We start from the raw sequence: 25902 nt of genomic DNA on the forward strand, positions 1-25902 counted from the left end.
AGGCTTTTTATAACTCTTACAATGCCTATTCTTAAGTTTTTTTATAACTCGTGCTGAAGATTTTCCTAATTTTATATCATCTGCATACCCTGTGCATACCCTCTATGCCACGCCACTGCCTATAAACAGTAGGCACATGAACCCAAAACGTCCAAGAAAAGTCCACTTTTTTGAACCAACAGAACACAGTAATGCTGCTTGGCGTCAAAAATAAGCATGGCAGTAAATATTCCCCAGGGTGTGCGTTACGTAAAGTACTATCCACGAGCTCTCCTACTATTATTATTGTATTCAACTCAATTGTCTATACAATAGTCCATTATATAGTCATCATCATCTGTCTCAATATAGTCCCACAGCTGAGCACAGAAAAGAGGGTTTAAGAATTTTGACCCACTACTCCGGTTTAAAACGGGTTGGCGTGCTTTAAGAAAAGACAATACTAGACGTCAACGAGTATTATAAAACGAAACCCAGATTTAATGTTATATAACTGCCATGTATAAACCTAACTGTAGTAAGCCTGCTACCATATTAATCTGCATCATCACTTACCACTAGGTGAGACTAGGCCTAACTTGTAAAGCAACAAAAAAAAATTTCTTGAAGCTAGTTTACACGAATGAACTCCTCAAGGTTTACATGAGTCATGAGCTACTAAGGAAGTAAAACATGAAAATTTATTTCGCGCCTTAGTCCTTATCACAGAGAATATGCTAATAATAAACTTGAATGCTAAAATAAATAACGTGGCACGAATTAGTGTGGCATTAAAGAAACAAGTAGGATTGACTTCAACTTGTAACGCAAAAGTAATATAATACACTGACCTACTAATAATAGTAGGTGGTACTACCTATTGCTCTGATAATATGACATTATCATCATTTTACTTTTGTTAATCCCTACTAACCCTACCCTAATATTATAAAAGTCAATGTAAGTCTGTTTGTTACGCTTTCACGCAAAAACTATCTAACCGATCCTAATGAAATTTTGTACACATATTCATGGAAGTGTTAGAGTAGTATAGGATACTTTTTATCCCGACATTGAGCACGGTTCCTTTGGGAGAGGGGATGAGTATTTGACGATTTTACACCAAAACTCCGACAAATTATAACCGATTTAAATAATTATTTTTGTACTATAGAGGTTATAATGTGTTTTTAATTCTGCCCAAACTGTGGTTGGAGATAGAGGACAGAACTCCTCAGCGGACAGCAGCAAACCCCTCATTTAAGGCTTAGCGATACTTGATTAAATTTAATGCCACATCAAAAAACAAAATCAAACTCAGACGAAGTCGCGGGCAACAGCTAGTAATGTACATACATTATGATATATGATAGTCTTTAGCGATTATTAACATGAGTTAAGTGAACCAAAGCGAGTGGACCGAAGGCTCAATATACTAAAACATTAAAATCAAAGAAACGGTTTCGTCGATGCAAAAAATTCCCTATGCATTTTTTATAAGTCTAAGCGATTGTACTGATATATATTGGAAAGTGAATATATAATTTGCTTTTAATGGCTTTATTTGAACAAAGGAATACAAAAGAATGACAACTTGTATTCTTTGTATTTGCAATCCTAATTCGTTTTGTAAATGGATATATATAATAAGGAATGAGGAATATTGCTTTGATATTCCTCATTCCTTATTAAAAGTTCGCAATTTTTATTTATAAGAGTTGCAAATGCGAATCTGTAGTTGCTAGCCATTTGCACCCATATTGTAAGCTACAACATCAAGATTTCCTCAAGTTGTCCCAACCTCACTGAGGTTTTTTTAATATTCATACCTAGTTGTCATTTTTCCTTCCTTCCTCTTTAACAACTTCCTCATTCGACCTGAGTTAAGACCAGAAAATGCGAGCTTGATCTGCATATACCTTGACGAAGTTTTGAATTAAATTTTACATATAGTCAGCAATATACAAATGCATTATATATATAGGCATCAAATATTGCATATATATATATATATTAGGTTTTGAGTGAAAAAGTAACAAACATCTATCCATAGATGTATATAAACTAATGCATTTATTTATTTTAGTTTATTTTAGTAGGATATTTATACATTTGAACTTATATTTTCCTACACATTATTTAGTCCTAAACTGGAATCTCAACGGGTAGTAAGTGATCTCGCAGTCGCAGACGGTTGCGGACTAACCTGTTTATGGGGTATGTTTTTGTCGGTAGGGTGGTCACTAGCGAAGGCCGAAGTCTCCAACCAGACTAAGACTAAAGTAATACACACACACCCTTTATTAAAAAACTTCTGTAACAAAAAAATACTGAACACTACAAAAGAAATATTTTATATTCTATACTATCAACTTCACTATTAGTAGATTTTTCGTAGAACTGTTTTCCAGGTATTGTTTAAGTTGGCAACTAGACAGTAAGGTTTGTTTTTTTAACATGTTCGCTTAGCTTTCATTTGAAACAATGTTTAAACCCAAAAGTAAAAATTCCTAAAATTAGGTTAGCTAGCCAGAATTCCTCTAAAACCTCAAATTTCTATAACGTAATTCGAAGAGTTTTATTTGACGCAAAATGATTGCTATTTTCATATTTACTAACATGTATTTGGTTATTCCACAAGTATGCCTGATGATGAGACTGATATTCTGAGATGGTAGCGGGCTAAGCTATTTAGGAGTATGGCAATTATATTAAACCCATACCCCCAAAAGGTTTCCACGCGACATCGTGCCGAAATCATGTCAAATTACAATATACAAGCGTCCTCAATTGATATGCAATTGAGGGGCTTTCGAGGTTTTGACTTTAGAAGATGGTATAAGCAACTAGAAGATAGTATAGGATATCTGCAGAGTGCCAAATGTAGCAGCAGTGGGAGTGTAGAGTAGAGGGTACTCGAGGCATCGCCTCATTAACCCTGGTCGGGTTTTGTTTAAGCGCTTAATATGCGCTAAGGTCTCCCTTTATGTTTGGGGCCGTCTGGTGAGGTGCTTGAGCCTGCGGCAACAAGACCGTCTTGGTTCGCGGGGTATCTCGCGGAAGGGATGGTTGTCAGGTCCGGTGGTGGGTGCGACACTTTTTCTTGCTGTCTGCGAGCAGTTGCACTGCTGTAGGAGTAAGTATGAGATCTCTGTAAAGTGCTAAATGTGAGATTTGTCAGTACAGTTTCCCAGTATTGTAACTAAATGACGCTCCTTCGATAACATATAAATCGTGTTAACTTTAACACGACAGAATAAGTAAACGCAGGTACAAAATCTCATATCTCAATCTCTCTTGGCACTCGAAGCTACCACCGCAAACTCTGTGCTGCAATATCCGACCCAGTTAGTTAAGAGTCATTACATGTTATTGAAAATGTCCATAAGCGGGCGCTGATTGTAACAAATGCGGTCAATTTCTCATCACCGCGAAAATAGAGTATTATTCATACGCTACCGCTGTACTCGACCGTATTCCCGTGATCCCATGAGTCACGTAGGGATAATAAGCGATGATTGTGAGTTAAACTTACTATAAAAAAATCCCATTAACGATGATCGCTGGAACTTTAGCTATGTCTTATGATCCACAGTTATGGACTATGGTACCTCTGATGCAGTTTGTTATAAACGTGACTCTGTTTTTAAAATGGACAGTGCTATCTGTCAATTAAAAAAGCTGTGGTCTTCTCCGGATGGCCTTGATCATCGGAGGACGGCCTCGAAACCCCGGTATAGTCCTCTTAGCCTATCTAATCTAGGCCAAGGTTTGCCATCTAGCCATCTAGATAGGGGCCTAAAGCTTAACCATCGGTACCACGTCAGAGAAACCATCACCTTGGGGGGTACCATCACCTATGGGTACACATTGGGGGGCAGGGCATTGGGGATGCTCGCGTTCGACTTCCTCACAGTCTCCCATCACACCCGTGGTTTGTCGCGTTGGTTAGTGTGATCGCATGTGCTCCCGAGGTGGTAAAAATAAGTAACTTTGAAAGTAGATTGAAACAGCAATGTTCCCTACTAAATGGCGCTTAAATTAGCTTAGACTTTGTCCTAATATTCAAGGAATTGAGGAAGGACCAGTCATCAAGGCTAATCATGTTTACCTCTGTCACATGCCTATAAAACTATATGTGTCTAAATTTCAGAACATTAGGCACACGGTTACGTTTTAAAATAGCACCGCCTACTCACTGTAGATGATTCACATTAGCGGTCAAAATAAGACGCGCCCTCTTTAGCTCGTATCAGACTTTAATACCATTAATTTATTTGAATATTCTTATAGATTTATAGATACATATTCGACGCGTGTATCGAGTAGCGTGTAATCTACTTACCTATGCTATAAATGCTCAAGGTTGGGAACAGCAAAATGTTTTTTATAAATAGTTGATTTATTCTTTCACGCGGTAATATCTAGTCAAGCGATTGACATGAAATTGCTAAGCGATAATTTATGTCACGGAGCGTAACGTAGTCTATTGTTGAAATAGGTTTAAATGACAGACCCTATAAGATAGATCTATAATGCAACTATTATATAATATAACAGAATAAGCTTAAATGGTAAAAGTACTAATACACCGAAACCGGTAAATTTTGGGATAGCACTTATTTAGGTTTGTTGGTTCTTACGAAAATCTTGTCGGATATAAAGTTACTGAAGAGATGAAACGAGGAAATTGAAAGATTGCATTAAAGTTGTTTATATAGGTATACAATTTATATTATGTTTTTCTAGTTAGATAGATTAAAATCTAAATTAATAGTTTAAGCAATCTCTTAAGCGATTATCTTCAAAGCAATCCTTATTAATGATAAAAGTCTCGAAAACAAAATATAAGAATACATTTATCTTGTTTCCAATCTCATAATGTAAAGGTAAAAATGAATACTCATTATGTTCTTTAAACGAATTAAGAAAAAAACTGACAAAGTGCTTTTTGTATAACGAATGCCACAATAATTATGACCGGATACAATTACACATGCAAATTACAAAAGAAATAAAGAACGCTAAAATTTGTAAAGGAGATAAGAAGCACATAATTGCATCAAAAATACAGCAACACACTAATTAGCTAGCAAATAAGGAACCTCTTTGATTAACTCCAATGTTAATTTTAGTATACCTGCACATTTATGTCTAAATGCATTCTTATTACTGACAAATTTTAATATACCTGAAAGTTTAATCGGCTGATTGGTGCAGTTGGCAGTGACACTGCTTTATGAGCCCAGGGCTGAGGGTCGATTTCCACAATTCCAAAATGTATGTGAACATGAATGTTTTTCAGTGTCTGGGTGTTCATCTGTATATATTAGTACTTAAGTTTGTAAAACACTCATCAGTTATCTGATGAGTGTTTTACAATCTATAACACAAGCTACGCTTACTTCGGCTAGATGGCTTTACATGTATTGTCGTAATATATTTATTTATTTATTTATCTTCGTTTTCAGGTTTATAACTGACAAATTTGTTAAAAATTGACAACATGTTAACCATTATTTATGTTGATAAATATAAAAGAAAGAAATAATTTCTTTCTTTCTTCTATGAGACACCTGCGGGAAGAGGAGAGGTGGTGACAAGTGGTTCTGATCTGCCGTCACCAAACAGCTATAGTATTTAATTTCTGGCCGCCGAATAAGATTCTCCACGAAATGAGTAATACGTACAAAGTGATACGTGGGATTATTGTCTGGGTGCACTCTCAAAGGAGTCATTTAAAATTTTTATATCTGCCAAAAATATATTTCACGATGAGTTGTGGGCCATTGTCTCAATCCCGTGTATTTTTCTTTGTGCTCGAAACGTTACGTTTTTATTGTTACGGTCTCCCTCAGCTCATGAACTGGCCCGTGTTGCATTCCCGCTAAGATATTTAGGCGTGGTCGCAAACAAAGGACGTTTGTAAACAATGACGATATCAAGGAAACCATTTTCTACAATTTTGTTTCGTTCCTAATACATTTTGTTTTTAAGTCATCTTCATTATCTATTGTTTATTATTTGACCTCCCTGGCGCACTGGTGAGCGCTGTGGTCTAAAGTGGGAGGTCCCGTGTTCGATCCTATGCAATGCAATTTGGGAAATCTAAATTTTCTCTGGTCTGGTCTGGTCGGAAGCTTTGCTGGTTACCACTCTACCGACAAAGACGTGCCGCCGAGCGATTTAGTGTTGTGGTGCGATGCCGCGAAGAAAACGGTAGAGGTTTTATATAACTGCCATACCCTTCACAGTTTAGCCCGCTACAATCAATTACCACCACGCGAGATTGCGGCCAAGGGCTAACTTGTAGTGGTATAAAAAAATATATGAGATGTAGACAGTAGCAGATAACACTCTGAAGGTTTAAAAGAGGGGTGTGGGACGTCAACGCTAAGGGCGCTTCCCTTAAGGCTCGGACCTCGACTCAGATATGAATCGGGGACCTTGTCTTCACTGGCTTAAGTGGGCTTTAACGACTACTATCACATATTACGGATAACACAAAACTACAAATAACATATACATCTACCTCCAAACCAGCACTGGAAGTTTTTATCAGTAAATCCTAATACCTATATATTTACTGCTGGCCTGACCCTGAAATCGAACTGAGGACCTCGTGATCATACATGACGAATGAGTTGAACATGCTTACCACTAGACCAAAGAGGCAGTTATTTCAGTGCGTCTACTTTATTAGCACTAAGGAAAAGTTAAGTCTACCTGTTTTTGTGACTCTACCATAGCTCCGGAAGGTAAGGCTCTACCTAGCATAAGCCGGAAAGAAACGCCGCTGTTACTATTTTCCGACACAAACATTTTCCAATCTAACAATCATTAATTTACCCTTTGTCAATAATTAATTCATTAATTCACAATTGTTTAGGTCTCCTGACGTGATAAAAACTAGAATTTATTTATTTCAAGTATGCCTACAAGGAGTTAGGAAACGTCAGTCTACCTGTTTCTTGTGACTCTACCACCGGTTCGGATGGCAGGCTATACTGAGAATAATCCGGCAAGAAAATTAACATTACCTCATTGCAAACATTAACATTTTACGACTTAACAATCGTGGCTGATTGCTTCCAAGCAACATTGTCATTAAAGATATTCATTACTTGAATGGAACCGCGATCTAATAAACGAATTTATACACATACTTCAACGTTTTCATCGGCAGGTTTATAAGGCAGGTTAATCTTACAATTAACTTCATCACGAGAATTTACGGTTATATTTTATCATGCCCTAGGAGTCCTCATTATAGAAAGTTTAACTTTACTATAATCACTAAACCATCGACGGACAACACAATACGTGCAGTCCACATTTTTACCGCATAAGCAATAGTCAAACAAAATTGCCGTGGTAAAGTTAACCCGACGTTAATAAACCAACAATAAAAATAGACGAGCCAACAACGCAAACAGCGAGTTGTTAATTTATTCAAAAGAACCATCCCAACACGCCATAGCGTCGAGTGTCCACGAGATCCTACGACATAAAGGATCTATATACACACCAATTTTAAATTCCAAATTACGACGTCGTTAAGGAAGCTTTCAAGTAAAACGTTTAACTCGTATGTTGGTAGATACCTACGAGCTACATCGTCACGTCGCTTGAATAGTTTAAAAAAAAAAAACGTATTTTAACAATGTAAAAAATCCATTAATTAATTGTTTTCAAGTCATGAATTTCTCAGTATAAACTTTATTTTATTATTATTTCAACCTCGTGGCCCAACAAAATTAACCCGCATTGAAATAGCTATAAAACCTATAGATCCATCTTCTTTAATTAAAAAGGAGGTATATGTCCAGCAGTGGATCATTACACATATAAAATGCAAATTTTTTTAAATTCCATATTAAACGGTAGTGTATTCGATGAATATACTATTTGTCGAGCATCGAATACAAACATCCATATTAAAATGTCAATGAACTTATCAAATAAATCGATTTTAGATAATACACGTTCGTTAATGAGCTAGCTATTATTTTAGTACAAATAATAGTAATAAGCGTTACCCGCTAAGCGTAGGCCAAGAGCAATTGGATTAAACAGGTGAATTCTCGAATACGCCAGTAATGACAATTTATAGCGGTTGTAGGAGGCACGCGATTTGAATGTGCCATAGCGTTATAACTAAGGTTGACATTTTCATTTTAAACTTTACAAAAATTCAAGGCAGTTGGTACGTGTGTAGATGGCAAGCCGCAAGCGTCCGCGAGAAGCTCCTACGCCATAAATATGTCAATAGTGCGAGTAAAGTCGTCCACATGTTTTAGCGCGGCTGCGATAAATCGCGGAGTCAACGCCCGCCCGAGTGGGGCACGATGCCGCAAACAGGCAACGCCAAACGTTCATTATTTATCTTCAAAAGCGTTGATATAGATTCATGAACACGTAGATTGTTTCCTTAGATAAATGCTTTTATTTGTCTGTGCTTCTATTAGGTATCTACTCTACGACATAAAAGGTGCCAAGAAATAAAAACCAAGACTTCAAGCGAGTCGCTGTAGGGGGCCGCTGAAAACAAGCGGCCCAGGAGCGTGCTAAAGGAACTGTGTGTGCTGTGGAACTCCCTATAAAAGACCTATGTCCAGCAGGGGAGGTCAATCGGTTGAAGTGTTGACGAAAAAGTATGAACTTCTTTAACTGATTATAAAAGGTAAAGAAGCAGGCAGAAGATAGATATCCTGGCCGCAGAAGCATATGTTGGTTCAAAAACTGACGATAATGGTTTGGGACGAGCACCAATTCATTACTGAGAGTATAGGTCTCCAAAGTTGAAATAGCCCTAATGATTTCCAACCTTCTTACGAAGACGACAAACTAAAAACAAATACGCCTGCGCCCTCAAGTCTTAATTTAACGTATTTTTGTCACATAATGCTTAAATAAACCGTAGAAGTACTAAAGTAATCAACATAAGAATAATCAGGCTTAGGTGGCAGTGATCGGGTCTTGTCTATTACTGATCTGTTCGAGAGTGGAGACCAAAGCACAGTGAGGGAACCTCGATCTCTAGAAAAGGTAACCTTAAAAATAAGGAATCAATTGAATATTGAATATTCCTGGGTATATTTTTGGGTAGGTACTCCTCGTAAAATAGAGACGAGGACCGATCTGCTGTAACACGGGATGGTAAGTTTAGGTAACACGCTCACACTTTTAGATGCTAAAGGTGAGAACAGGTAGAGGCATTGCAGTTACCGATTACAGTCGCCGTTGTTTACCTAGCTAAAAAGACTGATTTGCAGCCTTGTAACTAGGCTACAGCATCCTCCATAATGGCCTTATTGGCCCGTATTTCATTTACATATTCATGTATTTTCGTCGGATGCTTTTATAAGACAAGACAGGTTAGTAAAATATGTTTACCTTTAAATTGAGCTACGAGAGAATTTACTGCGCTGAAATGAGAATATTGATAAATACACGGTTACTTATGAATAATTTCCCATGGTCAATTCATATTGAGTATAGTATCTACCAGCCTTATATTTAAAACTTTCCATGAAAGCTGCACCAGCTTACTTTTTCACATTAAAATCTATTTGCGCATTATGGCAGTAAAATCCACTCGTCTGCCATCACGGCAAAAGGCATGACGCTCTCTCAAGTAGTCACGCCACGTGTAAATGCGGATTATCGGGCTGTAACGATTGTTATCATAATTTTTTTCTTGCCTTATTATAGAAACAATCTATTCAATACTTTTTAGTGAAAATTATAAAAACCAAATGTATTTAAAAAAAAAAATTAAGGCACTTATGTTTTTTTTTATAGATAAGGACAGCATAGTTTGATAAGAACCTTAGGATATGAAAAGTGATAAAGGTTTTTTTAACGACTTTCAAACAAAATCGCTTTTGCCGAAAATCGGTCAGGTAAGTAGGGGTGGAAGGTTAGAAGGGATTCTTTAAAGTATATAAATAGGTAGAAGGTACAACGGATTATTAGAGTAAGCTCTACGTTTTTATTTTAACTTGGCGTGAAACACTGTTTTAAGTCTAAATACGACAGCAGATTCGGGGAAAAAATGTATCACAAATGTTTAAAGAGCTATTTTATGGAGCGAAATCTTAGTTCGTTTCAAGCGTATTTAAACAAATTTGGCAGAGACCTCTCTACTGGAACATTAATAACAAGAATTGCCACACTTCTGACAGGTAATAAAAGAGCAACAACATTGTAGAAAATACCGTCTACGCAATTGATCGTATAATTCTTGTTGACAAATTTATTTGCTCTTTTCGCTTTAGCCGAGTCTCAGTTTCCTTCTATAACAGATGCTGATAACTTAAGTAGTTATTCTTGGCGGAAAGTTGTTTTTTTTTCTTTTTATTTTAGGTTTTTCATGAGAAGTAATTTTTTAACTGAAAGTCGACATCCTGCATTGAAGCAGAGTGGTAAGTTTGAACAATTAGTCCATTGCGTCAATCCTACACGTCAAAAATATGAAATAGTCACCGCTTCACCGCACTCGTATAAAACTGCGCGCAGTCTAAAAAACTCAAACGATAAAAGCAGTAAGATAAACTAATTATAACACCAGTTATTAAGATTACTGCCCGAAGATAAATCAATGATTTATTAAAACTCTTTTTATTAAACACATAAATTGATCGAGAAATACGACCTCAACCATAAACCGCGCGGCCTCAAAACAACCAACGGCATAAATTTTTTTAACTATTAATATTAAAGTAAAAAAAAAAACATCAATGACAGTCACAATAATAAGCTTTCCTTTCATATCTTTACAACTCCTTATAAACTCGTTATGGTCGAAAATAGAAGATAATATGACCGCAATCATAAACCGCGCGCAGTCTAAAAACACCCGTACAATAAAAGCAGTAAGACAATATGATTATAATATTATCAAAGAGTATTTTTCTGCACAACGACGAGGGCATGTCGAAGGGTGTGGAAGAGGGGGACGGGAGCGCCGGGGTGGTAGTAATGAGGCCGTCTAGACGCCCGTACAACACTACAATGCTATATTGTATTTGTATTATTCCCCATACTTCTTCATGCCGTCCTAACCCCAAGAATCTGTACTGCACGGAATGCAAGCGATTGGTAATGCATAAGAATGGTCGAGACGCTTCTCCTTAAAATGTTTCAATTATTATTTATAATAGGGTCCTTTTTATCTTTTTCTCCATTACTTTTGAATGGGGCCTTAGTTATTTTTGATTTTAATTACGTCTATTGAATATTAACTCTTTAATGGGATCACTTTTGGAAAAAATTAGTGTACTAAAAAAATAATGAAGAACTTTGAATGGCATTTAATAGGCATGAGCAATAATATGACTGTTACCCTTTTGGTCAATTTGCTTTTATGATCACAACAATGACCATCTGTATGATTTTATTTAGCTTGATTTACATTCAGAATGAAAACTAGATATTTTTTCAGATTTGTAATTGTTATTTTTTTATATTAATACAATTATAAAACTATTTAATTTTATAATTGTATTAAGATAAAAAAATAACACTTAATTATTTTCGCATAGGGAAATAAATAACAGACATTTTGAGTGTCGCATTGGATCTATAATAAACATGGGTTTTATGTCTTATCAATTAATTTTGCAGTCGTTGAGTTATCTATAACAAGGAGCGTAGACCCTTTTAAACGTCAACAGTTGATTTAGCGCGTAGTTCCCGCGCTGTAAGGGTTGGTTTCGAATAAGTGGAGTGTAGACGTGAGGGAATGGGCCAATCAGATAAACGAAAGATGATGCGATAAAATTATCTATCACTTATCTTATTCGGCGTACACTTACATCTATAACTCTACTTGTTCTTTTATGGAAAAAATGTGTGGCAACAACGATAATAAAATTTCTCTTTCTTTGTGATCACAAATGTTTTACTGAGCTGTACCTACAACATGGCACGCTTAAATAACTAATTATTTTTGAAATTAAATAGCTAAACGGTCTGTATTGACTTGAATAAAAACTAGTTAGGTTATAAATTCGAAACGCATATTATGTTTTTTTGGCAAATTAACACATATTATGTGTACCGTAATCTACTTGTTTTTTTTACTATCTAGTTTTGCCACTTTAAAATTAGGTGAAGCTGAAAAACCTCTCTCGTTAGCCTTTTAGTAAGCATGTCTACTATGTGACTACTTACTTATAGGTTTAAGGTACAAAAGATTCAAGATTCGAACCTCCGTATTGGAGTTTTCAATCAAAATATTACTAATACCAGCCAGGAAGAGGACGTTTATTTCTAACTGATAATAATCGGTAAAGACGTCCAAACCGAATTAGACTAGCTAATAGAGACTAGCAAATCTCTCATGGAAGAGAAGGCATTTAGCCAGTAGTTGGACTCAGACATAAATAAGAATGATAATAATGATTGATTATATTATTTACACCCCAACAAGCGATCTTGAATAAAAAAATAAACAAAACATATTATTTATAATAAGACACTGAGCGAAGACCTCGGAATTGATCCGAATGGCCTTGCCAAGGTGATACCCAAAACAGGTATCGCGTACGAGTAAAACAAAAAAAACGAGGTACTCGAATCGACGTTCGATAATTACATTATATCAAGTGAACACCTTTACACTTTAAGAATGTATATTTATTATTTTTGAACAGGTTATTAACTAGAAACAACAGCTCAAATTAATCGTACACTTCACGTTGATCAAGTTACGTTCATCACTGATGCAAGTGATGGATATAAGCGAAAGAGTCTTAATGTTCTAACCGTATATTCCCATAATAACTATACTTATATTGTAATTAAATCATATTTATGAACGAAATAGCGAAATTAACAACCTTCTACTGGTCATAATCATTTTCAAGTAACTAGTAAGTATGATAAGGAAAATTTGGTAATTTCAAATGTTACTGCAACTAAATTTACTGTTACTTGAGTATGTTTTGCATGAGTTTGGATTCGAGTATATAGTAGTTAATTAAATTACACCTCAGTGTTACCAGCTCACTTAGGTTTGACGGCCGACTGGCGCAGTGGCCAGCGACCCTGCTTTCTGAGTACATTTCCCACAACTGGAACATGCTCGTCTGATGAACATGAATGTTTTTCAGTTTCTGGGTGTTTTATCTGTATATTATAGGTATTTATGTATTTTATTCATCAAAATATTCATCAGTCATCTTAGTACGCATAACAGAAGCTTCGCCTACTTTGGTGCTAGATGGCGACGTGTGTATTGTCGTAGTTATTTTTTTAATCCCCCTCTTTTTTATATCTTAAAATATATTTATGCAATCTTTCTGCAATATTGCAAATCCTAGCCTATAATGTTATACTTGATTACTTAATTTTAATAACTTGACTATCTCAAAACGAGTCTGTTAAAAATCACCTAGCATTTAAGATTTCTGTTTATAAAATTATTTACATATATCCAAGAGATTCACACAAACAATAGAGTAGACTCTGAGAACCTTTTCTACACTTACCTAGGAGACATACCAATGCATTAAATAACGGATTTTTGGTCAATTATTTATTGTATTCTGATTCCCCGATAAGATAATAGTTATGACGTACTGAAGGCCTCACTTGCTTTTATGCATGTGATACTAAGTTGCTATGTAGCACAAGTCGAAAAGCAAAAGTGTTTTTCTTAAAAATAGTTGCCTCTAAGCCAAATTTCGTCAACATTTGTTCAGTGTTCGAGCCTTGAATTAATATAATAACCAAAAACTAGTAAAAAGATGAAATAACAATAAACTAAAAGTGGTCAGTCAGTTACGTGTCAGTCTTTGTATCCTATTTGCGCGGTGAAGCGGTGTTAGTCCAGTGGATAGGACTGCGACTTCATTTTCGGTTACTAACTAACCTCTAACATTTTACAAGATGTGTGCATTTTTTTACATATGTGCAATTAAAATATTATTTGCTTCAACGGTAAAAGAAAACATCGTGTGAAAACCTGCATACCTAAGAGTTCTACAGAATGTTCTCAAAGGTGTGGGAAGTCCACCGATCCGCTCTGGATTAGCGTGGTGGAGCATGCCCTGTAGTGGGCCGATAATGGGTTTATATGATGATCCTCTTTGTGACTTGCGTATGCGTTTAAATATCTTTGACATGTCTGTATGTTTTAATGGCTTGTTAACCGCAGCGATGCTGAGATTCTGCAAACACAACGTGTGGCAACAGAACCGGTTGCATTAGAGGCGCAATTTAAGCATCAATTTGATTAAATAACTCTCGACTTGGTAGGAATCTATTTAGAAATTAGACATTTTAATTTTACATCTTGTAGATGGAATAACATATTTAAAATAGAACAGTTTTGTACAATATTGCATCTGTCCCGAACGTTTATTTTATCTATTGAAGTAAAACGATCTATATAATTTTTTGTTAAAGTCAAATCTTGAATATATTTATGACGGCTCACTGGTGCAGTGAGCAGCGACCCTGCTGTCCGAGTCAAAGCCCGTGGGTTCGATTCCCACAACTGGAAAATGTTGGTGTGATGAACATGAATATATTTTAGTATCTGGGTGTTAATCTGTACATTACAAGTAGGTTTATTTTTCTATTTATTCATCTATTATTCATAAAAATATTTATCAGTCATCTTAGTACGCATAGCACAAACTGCTTACTTTGGGGCTAGATGGCGATGTGTGTATTATCTTATTATATTTATTTTTAATCATACCGTAGATAGAGATTAAGGTGTTATACATATGGAGTGGTTTAAGGTCTAGGTACAGAATAAAAAACATAAGAATATTATATTATTACATGACGTAGGTTGTGGCTTACTACTTGGTCAGCGTCTGTAATAACATCGACTGTCTGTATGACTTCAGGTCTTTCGGCCCTAGCAATGCAAAAATGCTGCTTATAATCGTGTAAATAAGCATTAAGGTAGTATTTCCCGGAAAAAAAAAGCTCCGTCACAAAAATTTAAATTTTAATAGTCAGCAGTATTTTTTGGAAATCCCATACTTTAACGGGATGAAAGTATCTCAAGCTGCAGTATGCTCCAAATTTGGTCAGAATCGCCTCAGTGGCTAAGCAAAAAAAACCGAACAAGTCTAAAATACGTATGCTTAATATTAATAATATGGGTAAACTTTATCCATTTAGCTAATAAGAACTACAATGAAAGCATTTAAAAGTCGTTGTATTGTATTTTTTTATGACACCATTTTAATATATTTTCAATTATGAAATACCTAATTAAAACACACGTAGCTCTCTGACGATATATTATGCCTTCAAAGCTTTAAAGTTAAACAGCAACACGGCCATAAACATCCAACAAGTATGTAGCAATTCACTTTGATAAGACGCAGTTGAGTTTTAATTACAGTTGTATATATGCTTTAGCTCTGAGGATTGCGATGCAACACAAACTGGGTCGGTCGGGTATGAAATCATACCTACAGCGACTTAACCCGACGTCGGCGTAAACTTAGTGTCTTTTTTGTAGTAGGTTTGACTATCTTATATTTATTTATTGCACTCATAATTGGCATTTTCCTTCAATATTACTTGGTGATAAGTGATGATGTAGTATAAGATGTTAGCCGACCTTTCAGGGTGTGGCATTTATATATCTACATATAACCCATAGGTACTCCTAATCTATTTTTACGCGGCATCGTACCGGAACGCGCAATCGCTACGCGACACATCTTTGTCGTTAGGCAGATATAACGGCAACGCACTTAGAATTTTTAACATGTCAGGATAAAGGCCTAGGCAGTGTTTTTTATTTCACATTGCCGATTTTGTTACTGTTATCGAAATAAGTATTTTTTTTATAACTTCAGTAGCTGTCTCAGTAAAGGAGTTGAGAAAAAACATCGTCGGCGATTAAAATCTACATTCACGGGAGAACCTACATGAGTTTAGAAAGTTAGACCTATATACACTGTAACTATTCGAATGGTTAAATTGTTACACAATTTCCGTTAAATCACTTAAACAAACGCCCGTGTAAACACTAGTGATTCCTGAGGATTATACAACAAGGCTATTTCATTGCGTGTTATTAATTATAATTTTCAGTTTCAAAGATATAAACGGTTAAAGGAAATCCTCTGTACACACAAAACAAAGACGCACTCGCAATAACCTCGCGGTCCGAGCCTGCCGACAATGAAAATAGAGCTGACATAACATAAAATGAAATAGAAAATTTAAAAAACCCCCGACACAACAACACTATTTCTTACTTTTAATTTCGTTAGTTAATATTGCTCATTCCTTTTCAATATAGTGCACTTTATTTTACTGATCAAGCCCTTTAATTTTATACCCATATTGAGGGAGTTGTGAAAATATACCTTATCCGCCATTTTGTGGCCATAGTAGAAAGATTTTTATCAAACATAGCTTAGAACACTCCCGACTTATTCACCTTTCAAATAAAATAAAAAAACGGCCATGTTTTTGGCGTATCAAGATAAATATCTTTCGCATAAAAAATATAAACTAAAGTTAAATAAAGTTTTTTTAAATATCACAAAAAAAAAAATTCCTACATAATTAAAGAAATGGACATAATAAAATATTGTACAATTGAATCGATGAAATCACCGGAATGAGCCTGCAGGCTTTGACAATTGAAAGTGTACACTGTCATCTGTCAAACCTTATACCTAGCTAACTTCAGGGTGTCGGTTTTTGTGACGGTGTGCGCGCGCATCGTAAAAGTTTACTGCCTATTAATTTTATTTATTTCTGCCTAACGTGCCAAAAGAAGTAAAACTTCAAAAAACAAAATCATTATTGCCTTATCTATTCGGGAGGCACAATGTTACAGACAGACACACACTCACAGACACATCAAACATATTATAACGACCCGTCGTTTTTGCGTCGGGGGTTGAAATGTAAACACTGACGCTACTAAGCGAAACACTCTCGTTATCCACCGGAGTAAATATTGAACAACTAAATCATTTGGCAACAATTTCCTCCGCGATCCAACGGAACGTAAGCGTAATTACCGACGTCAAAGCGTAAACAACTGTGGCCTCGAACTCACTTAGCGTTCACTCGACCAAATCCTCGGAGCAAGAATCTGTGCTTGCCGTCATTAAAGATTGCACGAAGAACAACAGATGTACGTTTTGCGATAACAAAGACAAGAGGCGCGAAACAATGTTTCTTATAACTCCCCCGTTTTGTATTGAATAACATGAAGGCTCATTTTTTTATAGTAATAATTGTCGGACTAAGAAAATGGCCTACGTGATATGAGTGGAAACATATCGCCTACACTTCGCGGGGCAAGGAACACGTCCTGCAAGAAAATTTGAAGCACTGACGAGCTCTGTCACATAAAGCTCAACTACTTCTATAAGTTACGTATTATAGACAAGGGGAGGCCGAGAGTTTGAGCTTAGTAAAATTATAGAATGCGGAGGAAGTAAAGCGAAATTGTATTCGTTATTTTTCCATTAATTTTCACCGACAATGAAGTTTCAAGATTCACAATCACCATTGTGAACGTAGTTAACTAACCTTCCAATTGTGTTTTAATGACATATTTATTAATGTTGCACTGATTGCATATATTATTATTATATGTAATATTAATTTTGTTATTTTAATTACTTTTTTTGCGAACTAACTTTAACAATCCACATTTCTAATCTTATCGACGCTGTTAGTTTCCTACTAGGGAGTTTAAGGTTTAAGGGAGTAAAGGACTTTTCCGCAAAAGCACACACACACAAGCACAGACAACAAAAAGTCCCTCATGACAACATCCGCTTATCGAGTATCTCATTAAAGTAAATGTGCAGTGGCTATCGAGGCGACCTTTTGTTTGCCAGTCCAGCGTAAGTCACGTGGACGTTTCATAAAACACACACTTCATACTCGACTTTTACAATAGACTATTAAATAGACTTCTTCTTCTTACTTAGTGCAAAACGAATAAATCAAGTTTGATGGTCAACGATTGAAACGCTTAAATTTTCGCTGTGAATAAACTGTTTTTCCTGGTGCATTCTTACATCATTACTCTTAAACGGAAGAGGTTTTAACCATACCAGGCAGTCTTATTTAAGGGGAACTACTAGTGTTTGTATTTGAAAATAAACAATTAACATTTCGAATCCCAGCAACGCTATTAGTGTGTTACTAGAGACTTTTAGTTGTGTCACCTTTCCACAAAAGCGACACAACAAAAAGTCCCTCGTGAAAACATCCGCTTATCGAGTATCTCATTAAAGTAAATGTGCAGTGGCTATCGAGGCGATCTCTTGTTTGTCGGGCCAAGCGCAAGGCACGTGGACGTTTCATAAAACCACACACTTCATACTCACCGTGCACGGTCACGCGATATCAAACGATTGTTACAACAATAAGAATTTCTTAGAACTTAGTGCAAAACGAAAGAATATTTCATGTTACGTGGTCTACGATTATAACAGTTGCATGCTCGCCGCGTATCAAGTGTCTGTTGCAATAGTTATTTACTCTCACAAATGTGTGACAATATTGTTCCACCTTTCATTCTGCTAACGCGATAGTCGCTTTCTATAGCATTTATGTAATTGAAAACTAGGGCACTCTTTGTGTGAAGAGAACTCGTTGGAAAACACTCACTAGTTCACTTTTCACGGACCTTGAAATTGTTACATTTAGTAACCTTTAAAGAAAGATTTAAAACTCCTTTTAAACCACTAATAGACAATAGATATACGCACAAAATGATTTATAACTAAGAATCCGTTCTCTTTTTTCAGAAGAAAAAGTTTTTTAGTTTGATGTTTATTTTTTACTAGCGGTACCTCGCGTCTTCGTTAAGCGTATGAGTCAACCTTGAAAGATAGACATATTATGCTGTCGCGGAGTTTTTTTTTGGAACTTTAAAAGGGGAACAACTTTGTAGTACATGATTTTATCGAAACTTAAACTGTTTACGCTGCGCACGCAGGGGAGGCTGTCAAAAGGAAAAAACAAACACCGATTTTGAAACATTCTTCTTTGGTGCTATACTCCTATTGGTCTTAGCGTGTTGATATATAATAACCTCGGAAAGGCATGATCTCAAATAATCTCTATCTCAGATCTCAAAGATCTCTTTATTTTAATTTAAAAAAAAACTTCTTTAAAAAAATTGTTTGTCAATACTGTGAATGAGAGGTGACTAGAGCCCCCACACTGGGAGATTAATCACAAGGCTGATGGAAGAATGATGAAAATTGAATGGACAATAAAATATAAACATTATAATCATAACTAAAACAATACAGTAACCGCCAACTCCTAGGACTATTGGGAGTTTAATTAACTGATACTTAAACTCGACGCGAAGCTCACCCCGTAATAATTATGTTATATAGAAACACGTGTAACTAAAGTATCCACGTGTAAAATAGCAGCTAGTGATAGAAATTAGCGAATAAAAAGTTAACATTAAACGTTAAAATAAGGCTTTTTTAGGGTAAATTTACTGATTTCTTGATTGAATCTCACTAAAAAGTACCGCGTAGAATTTTGCCGCTTAGTTTTAGTCGTTAAACGTCACCTAGCTGATGACTAAATGCAAATTGCATTTAATCATCAGCTAGGTGATGATGATTTGGGGCCTAGGACCTTACCCCATATTCATTGGGACTAACTCTCATATCTATATTTCGCCAAGTTATTCTGTTACGGGTCGTCGAAAATACTTCCACTAATACAAACCTTAAAAAAATATTAAATTACAGGAATCGTCCAGTTATACTTTTATCATAAGCATTCAATAGTAACAAGAATATAAGATAGAAAGATGAGTCTATACGTGATGTGGAGCACGTAACACCTGCAGAATATTAATGAACGAGCTCCGTAATATATATAAGATATTAGGTACTTAATATACAAATAAGGGGCAGATGCTTTAATATAAAATATAGTGAGACGGTAAAGTGTCAAGAAATCAAAGTTTTCACTGCTAAAAATATTACGGAATATTAATGCAAGTATGTAGGGTATGAAGGTACATATAAAAGTAATGAAAATAATTAAACAATTGTTTTCATCTGTTGAGCTAAATTGCATTATGACTAACATTTCCTTTTTAGCTTTGCCCGTAGCTTGCTTTAGGAGACGGCGTGGAAAAACTTATTAATGTCACGGGATATCAGAAATTTAAGGCGGAGAGGATATCAGAGGTTCAAGCAGACGATTCGTTTTAGCCTTTTTCACCCATAAAAATCAATAACTAAATATTTTGTAGCTATTAACATAAGAGTGCGTACCGTACCGTATTCAATTGATACATTATTTATTAATACAATTTTAATGCCGTATTATATAATGAACATAATAATAATACCTATTTATACATACATAGCACCGGTCAGTACCTCTACTCTGTTTTCTATGACTTCTGTACACATACGTTATATTATATGCCGAGATTGCTACAATATCTTCATAAAAGGCGGCCGATTTCGTGTTATCCTTTTCACACAATATGTACAACGGGCGTACAAATTTTGTCCGAATGAGATAGCACGACAATTTCAGTGCAAAACTATGTTTGTTCGTTTTGCAATTTTGCACATAATATACTATAGCTTACAATTTTAACTCGCCTGGGAAGATTTATAATTAACTTAAAAGACGGCAAGACTCCTATTATGTTATGGCATCAGTAAGAATATATGTTCTATAATGTGATAATAATAGGTATAATAATCATGAAAGCCCATATTGGAGCAAACAGCATGGCATGGAGGAGATATAGGTACAGAAATTCCCAAGGTGATTTTGGACCTGCCAATGCATAAGTATAAACACTGTATTAAAACACATTACTTAAGTTACTATACGATTGATGACATTCTTAACGACAAGGCTGCTTGGAAGCAGGCTCAGCTCTCATCTCTCACAAAATAGTGAGTTTAAAAGATTGTTAACTGTAAAATGATGTTGAAAAAGAGCAATCTGCTGAGTTACTTGTCGGCTCTTCTCGAACCGAACCGAACTGGTGGTAGAGTCACTACAAAAAGATTAACGTGACGTTTCAAAAGTGCTTATTAACTGGACCTACTGGAAATAAATGAATTTTGAATTTTGATATCAGGAGATAAAAATTATATCCCCTGACAAGGGATATTAATTTATTATCTAAATGACTGGACCACCTGCCAAAGTACGACAACACGGAGTGGGATAAGTTTAGCCCCGTTTATTTTTACATTTATCATCATCATAATGAAAAAGAATGTGTTAAAACACATTTATTACAGCGAGATTATTATACAATTGATGAATTTCTTAATGACAAGGTTGCTTGGAAGCATCCGGCTCCGCTTTAATGTCTCACAAGAAAGAAAAATGAATTTTAAAATGTAAAATGTAAATTGTTGATATTGGAAAATTGCAACTGCCGGCTTCTTCTCGGTAGAATCTGCCTTCCGAACCGGTGGTAGAGTCACTACACACAGACAGACTTGACGTTTCAAAAGTGCTTATATTAGGCCTACTTGAAAATTAAATAAATGAATTTTGAATTTTGAATTTAATATCAACCCATTAAAGGCCCACTACAGGGCACATGTCACCTCCCACAATGAGCACCATGTCCAGTGCGGATTGGAATCCACCCGCCTTTGAAAACATCATAGAACTCTCAGGCATGCATCACGATATTTCCTTCACCGTCGAAACAAGCGATATTTAAGTTATTATAACGCACACAACTTAGAAAATTTAGAGGTGCTTGCTGGGATTCGAACTCGGTATCACGAAAGTTTAATTCGGTTATCACCGCTTCACACGCATTACAATATTTCCAAAAGTACGCCAATGCTCAGAGAGGTAATAAAACTGTAGAAGAAGATAAAAGATTGTCCTTTCCTCGTGGCGAAAAATTTCTCCTGCCCATGATAGCCATGCTGGAGGGTATAAGCTCTATATCTCTCTCACATAGATAGAGGTACGGTCTGATGAAGATGATGATACATGAGTGGTTTACGAAGCTCATGTAATTTTTGAATTGCTAATAACTAATTCAATAAAAAAACCTTGTTTATAACCAGTTTGATCAAAATTTAGTAATAGGTCCATTAATTTCCCAAACAACTTATGTTGATTCAACAATTGCTATATTCGATAATTAATTACACTGCCAGTTGTTAATCTGTTTTCTAGTCCGAATAGCATTTGCGGACGTTGTTGCCAAACAGAGAATCCGGTTTCGATAGCAGCCACTAGCGGGCGATCTCTTCGATTTTATTGCTTTATATTTTGTAGGTCAAGTAGTAATGCAAATATACAAATTGCATTCGTTTAAAATACAGGTTATTTAATTATTTTATTATTAATGACTGGCGTCATTTTTATTGAAGATGGTTATATTTTTTTCTCTTACGTATTTTTTCGGATTTTCTTAATTCGTGAGAGTATTGCCTGGATAAGAAGTATCATGTCTGTCTTCAGTATTTTCTAGTCTATATTTTGCCTAGATCAGTTACAGAGCATAGGTAACAAAAGCCATTTTTCTGAATCCATATTCCTATCGTTATTGTGCTCTTCCGGAATAAAAAGTATTCAATGTCCATCTCAATATTGTAAGCTGTACTTTTATGTGTTCATCAAGTCAAATATAAAGAGCAAACAAAAGTTTAATGATGATGAGCATCTTGGCCTCAGGTTGCCCTAGACCGGCATCACTTATACTGCTGTATATAGGCGATGGTTTTCCATTTACCATGAGTGATCAGGTTGATTCGTCAATTATTATTACTATTTTCGCTGGTCTGGTGACGTGGGAGGCTTTGGCCATGGTCTAGCTACCACCATAACGACAAAAGCATACCGCCAAGCGATCTAGCGTTCCGATAAAATGCAACGTAGTAACCGAATCGTTTTATAGGTTTAGTATAACTGCGATACCCTTAACAGTTTAGTCCGCTACCATCTTATGGTTGCATAGGCGATGGTTTTCCATTTACCATTAGTGATCAGGTTGATTCGTCAACTATTATTACGATAAAAATCTTATAGGTATACTTTGTATCCTTTAGACGGAATATCAATAGCCTATAACAGTTCACAACTGTAATAAAGGCTTCTCCCAACGGGAGGATTTGCCTATAATCACCACGCTGAGCAGACGGGTTAGTGATGGAGTAGATGATACTAGCAGCACAGGGGACGCCGCTGGCCGTTCTTAGTTATATTCCCTAAGTCGCCTCGTACGACAGCCGCGGGAAGAGGAGTGGTGGCAACTATATTCTGATCTGTTGTCACCACAAGGAATCACCGTAAGTACCTATGTTAGATGGATAAATTAAGGCAATTATTATGACTACAAAAAAAAACAAACGAAATACTCAAATTACTTTATGTTTTAGTACATCGACGACACAAGTCCCAATTTAAAAACTGAAGAAATGATCGACTTACCCTAAAAGGCGCAGGGAAGAGCGACGAGGCGTCGGGCTCGGCGGGGCGCGCGTTGGACATCTGGTGGGCGCGCGCCTGTCGCTCGCGCTCGCGGTCGCGCTCGCGCTCGCGGTCTCGCACCTCGCGCGGTTCGGCGGCGCGCGCGTCGTGGCCGTCGCGCGGCTCGCGCCCCGGCCACGTGCCCCCCGCGCCGCCGCCGCCCGCGCCCCCGCCCCGCTCCCACTTGTCGTACCTGCAACAACACGAGTACTGCTATAGTCTTCCATCTTTCTTCTTATCAAAATACTTAAAACTTATTACTTACACTCAATATCTCATACTAACATATAAAGCTGATGATTTTCTTTGTCTGTTTACTGGAACGCGATGATCTCAAGAACTACTGGTTCGATTTGAAAAATCTTTCAGTGTTAGAAAGCCCACTTATCGAGCCCATTATCACGCTAAGACCAATAGAAACTTTGCTAAAAGTTCAATATGACAACAGCTAGTAATGTCGAAGTCATTTCGACATCCTCTTCGGCTCAGCGTTGAACCTAACACATGTCGTTTATGTGGGAGGTCCGAATTTTTGATTCATGATTTTTCGCTGATCTGGTGACGTGGAGGCTCTGGCCATGGTTAGCTACCACAATACCGACAAAATCATACCGCCAAGCGATCTAGCGTTCCGATACAATTTATTGTAAATCCCTCTTCCCTATGACAAAGGAAGCCCGTGCCCAGTTATGGGACCTTATATACTCAAGGGACGATAATTATCGCACCTACCAACACACACAAAGATAAAAGCGATATGTTTGTTTCTGTTATCAAGTTGTTACTACAACGTTCGCCGAGGCGAGTGCAACAACGCGTTAGCTATGTAGGGCTGCCAGCTGAGCAACTCCGGAATTGGGTCACACGCGAATCGAAGACCGCTAATAAGTGTTCAGTATCATGTTGTTATTTTAATATTCATGCGGAGGGAACGGGATAATTTATGTAAACAGCGTTGCTAATTGTTAACACATCAATAAGTAGCCGGACTAATGCGACCAGCGTCATATTTACGTAACAGAATAAGAGATACACACGTAGAGATACTCCAAGTATACCTCTCTAAGTCGTCAGCTCTCCATGCAACTACGCACTATGGGACTCTGTAAAAGAAAGGGTCGATTTCTCCAAGCGAATCTAGGGTGAAACCGGAGTGACATCATGAGTTGAAAATGAGCTATCATTGTTCACAACTCACCATAGTGGCTAATGCCTTCTAATGACAACAAGTCTGAAGAACTTCTTCGACATAACATGAGATAAGAGCTTGAAGAAAATAAAAGATGCAAAGATTATACTATATAAATGTAAGAGCTGAAGTGGTACTCTTTCTTCTAATAATTGTACATAATGTCAAAAGTATATAATTCAATAAATAAATAAATATAATACGACAATACACACAGCGCCATCTAGCACCAAAGTAAGCGTAGCTTGTGTTATGGGTAGTAAGATGACTGATGAATATTTTTAATGCATAATATATATAAATACCAGGCCCCAGCGCCATCTGTCGGGCTGATTTGTGAATCTAAACAATCCAGGGTACCACCCAAACGCATACCAAAATTTTCATTCAAATAGGTGGACCTATTAAGAGGAGTTCAGTGACATACACACACACAAGAAATATATATATAAAGATTTATAACATAATTATACCGATGGTTCTGTTTGTGGTTTTCTATGAGATAGCTACTCTCAATATAGCGGCAACAACAGGAAACTTATTCGTGTGCAGTGGCGTGCATAGAGGGTATGCACAGGGTATGCAGATTATATAAAATGAAGAAAATCTCCAGTACGGTTTTAATAAAAAAACTTAAGGATAGTCACTGTAAGAGTTATAAAAAGGCCTACACTTAAGTGTAATTTATAACTACTGGGTATTTTCTTCATTTTATATGATCTGCACGCCACTGTGCATGTAGCTATGTTCGTAAAGTTTTAAATCAAGCTTAACTATGATAGAGCAAGCCAAATTTAATATAAACAATTTACCAAACCACTCTTCTCACACTAAACTAGTCGTAGAACGAACTTTTTAGGGAGATACAGCTCGCAACATATTTACCAAACCGCACTTGCCATTGATCTCTATACCTGGCCAATTATGGTTCGGTTTCTTGCAACAAAATGCTATTACATAAAAGGAGATTTTCAGATATGTTTAATATTTATATTAGTATTTTTGAAATAAATGTCTTCAAATAAAAAAAAACTATGACAGAAAGATAACACGCAGCCCTAGTTCTTATCGTTTATTTGCCTTGGACATCGTTTCCCTCGGTAGGTATTTAACCCGTTTCCTCCTGATGGGTGGCCTGTGTGGTACGGAACCGTCGTATGGTTCAATAACAAGGTTCAATAACCACATTCACGTATTGCTCAGAGTCAGTGAAATGAATAGTGCATACTTAGTGCAACCATTGATTATGGCGCCGGCAGCTTTAAAAA

The 25902-nt window shown here is 36.4% G+C and overlaps 1 protein-coding gene across 1 annotated transcript in view; it reads right to left on the reverse strand.

Moving 5' to 3' along the window:
- LOC120625029 overlaps positions 1-25536 on the reverse strand; it is a 29067-nt gene extending 3531 nt beyond the window's left edge. The window contains exons 1-2 of the mRNA XM_039891938.1: positions 25520-25536; positions 23407-23638 (exon numbers count right to left, since the gene is read on the reverse strand). Of these exons, the coding sequence (XP_039747872.1) occupies positions 23407-23638; positions 25520-25536 (249 nt within the window). The remainder of the gene's footprint in view (positions 1-23406; positions 23639-25519) is intronic.
- Positions 25537-25902: the final 366 nt, after the last annotated feature.

Source organism: Pararge aegeria, chromosome 7 (genome assembly GCF_905163445.1).
Source record: "Pararge aegeria chromosome 7, ilParAegt1.1, whole genome shotgun sequence".
Classification (NCBI taxonomy): domain Eukaryota; kingdom Metazoa; phylum Arthropoda; class Insecta; order Lepidoptera; family Nymphalidae; genus Pararge; species Pararge aegeria.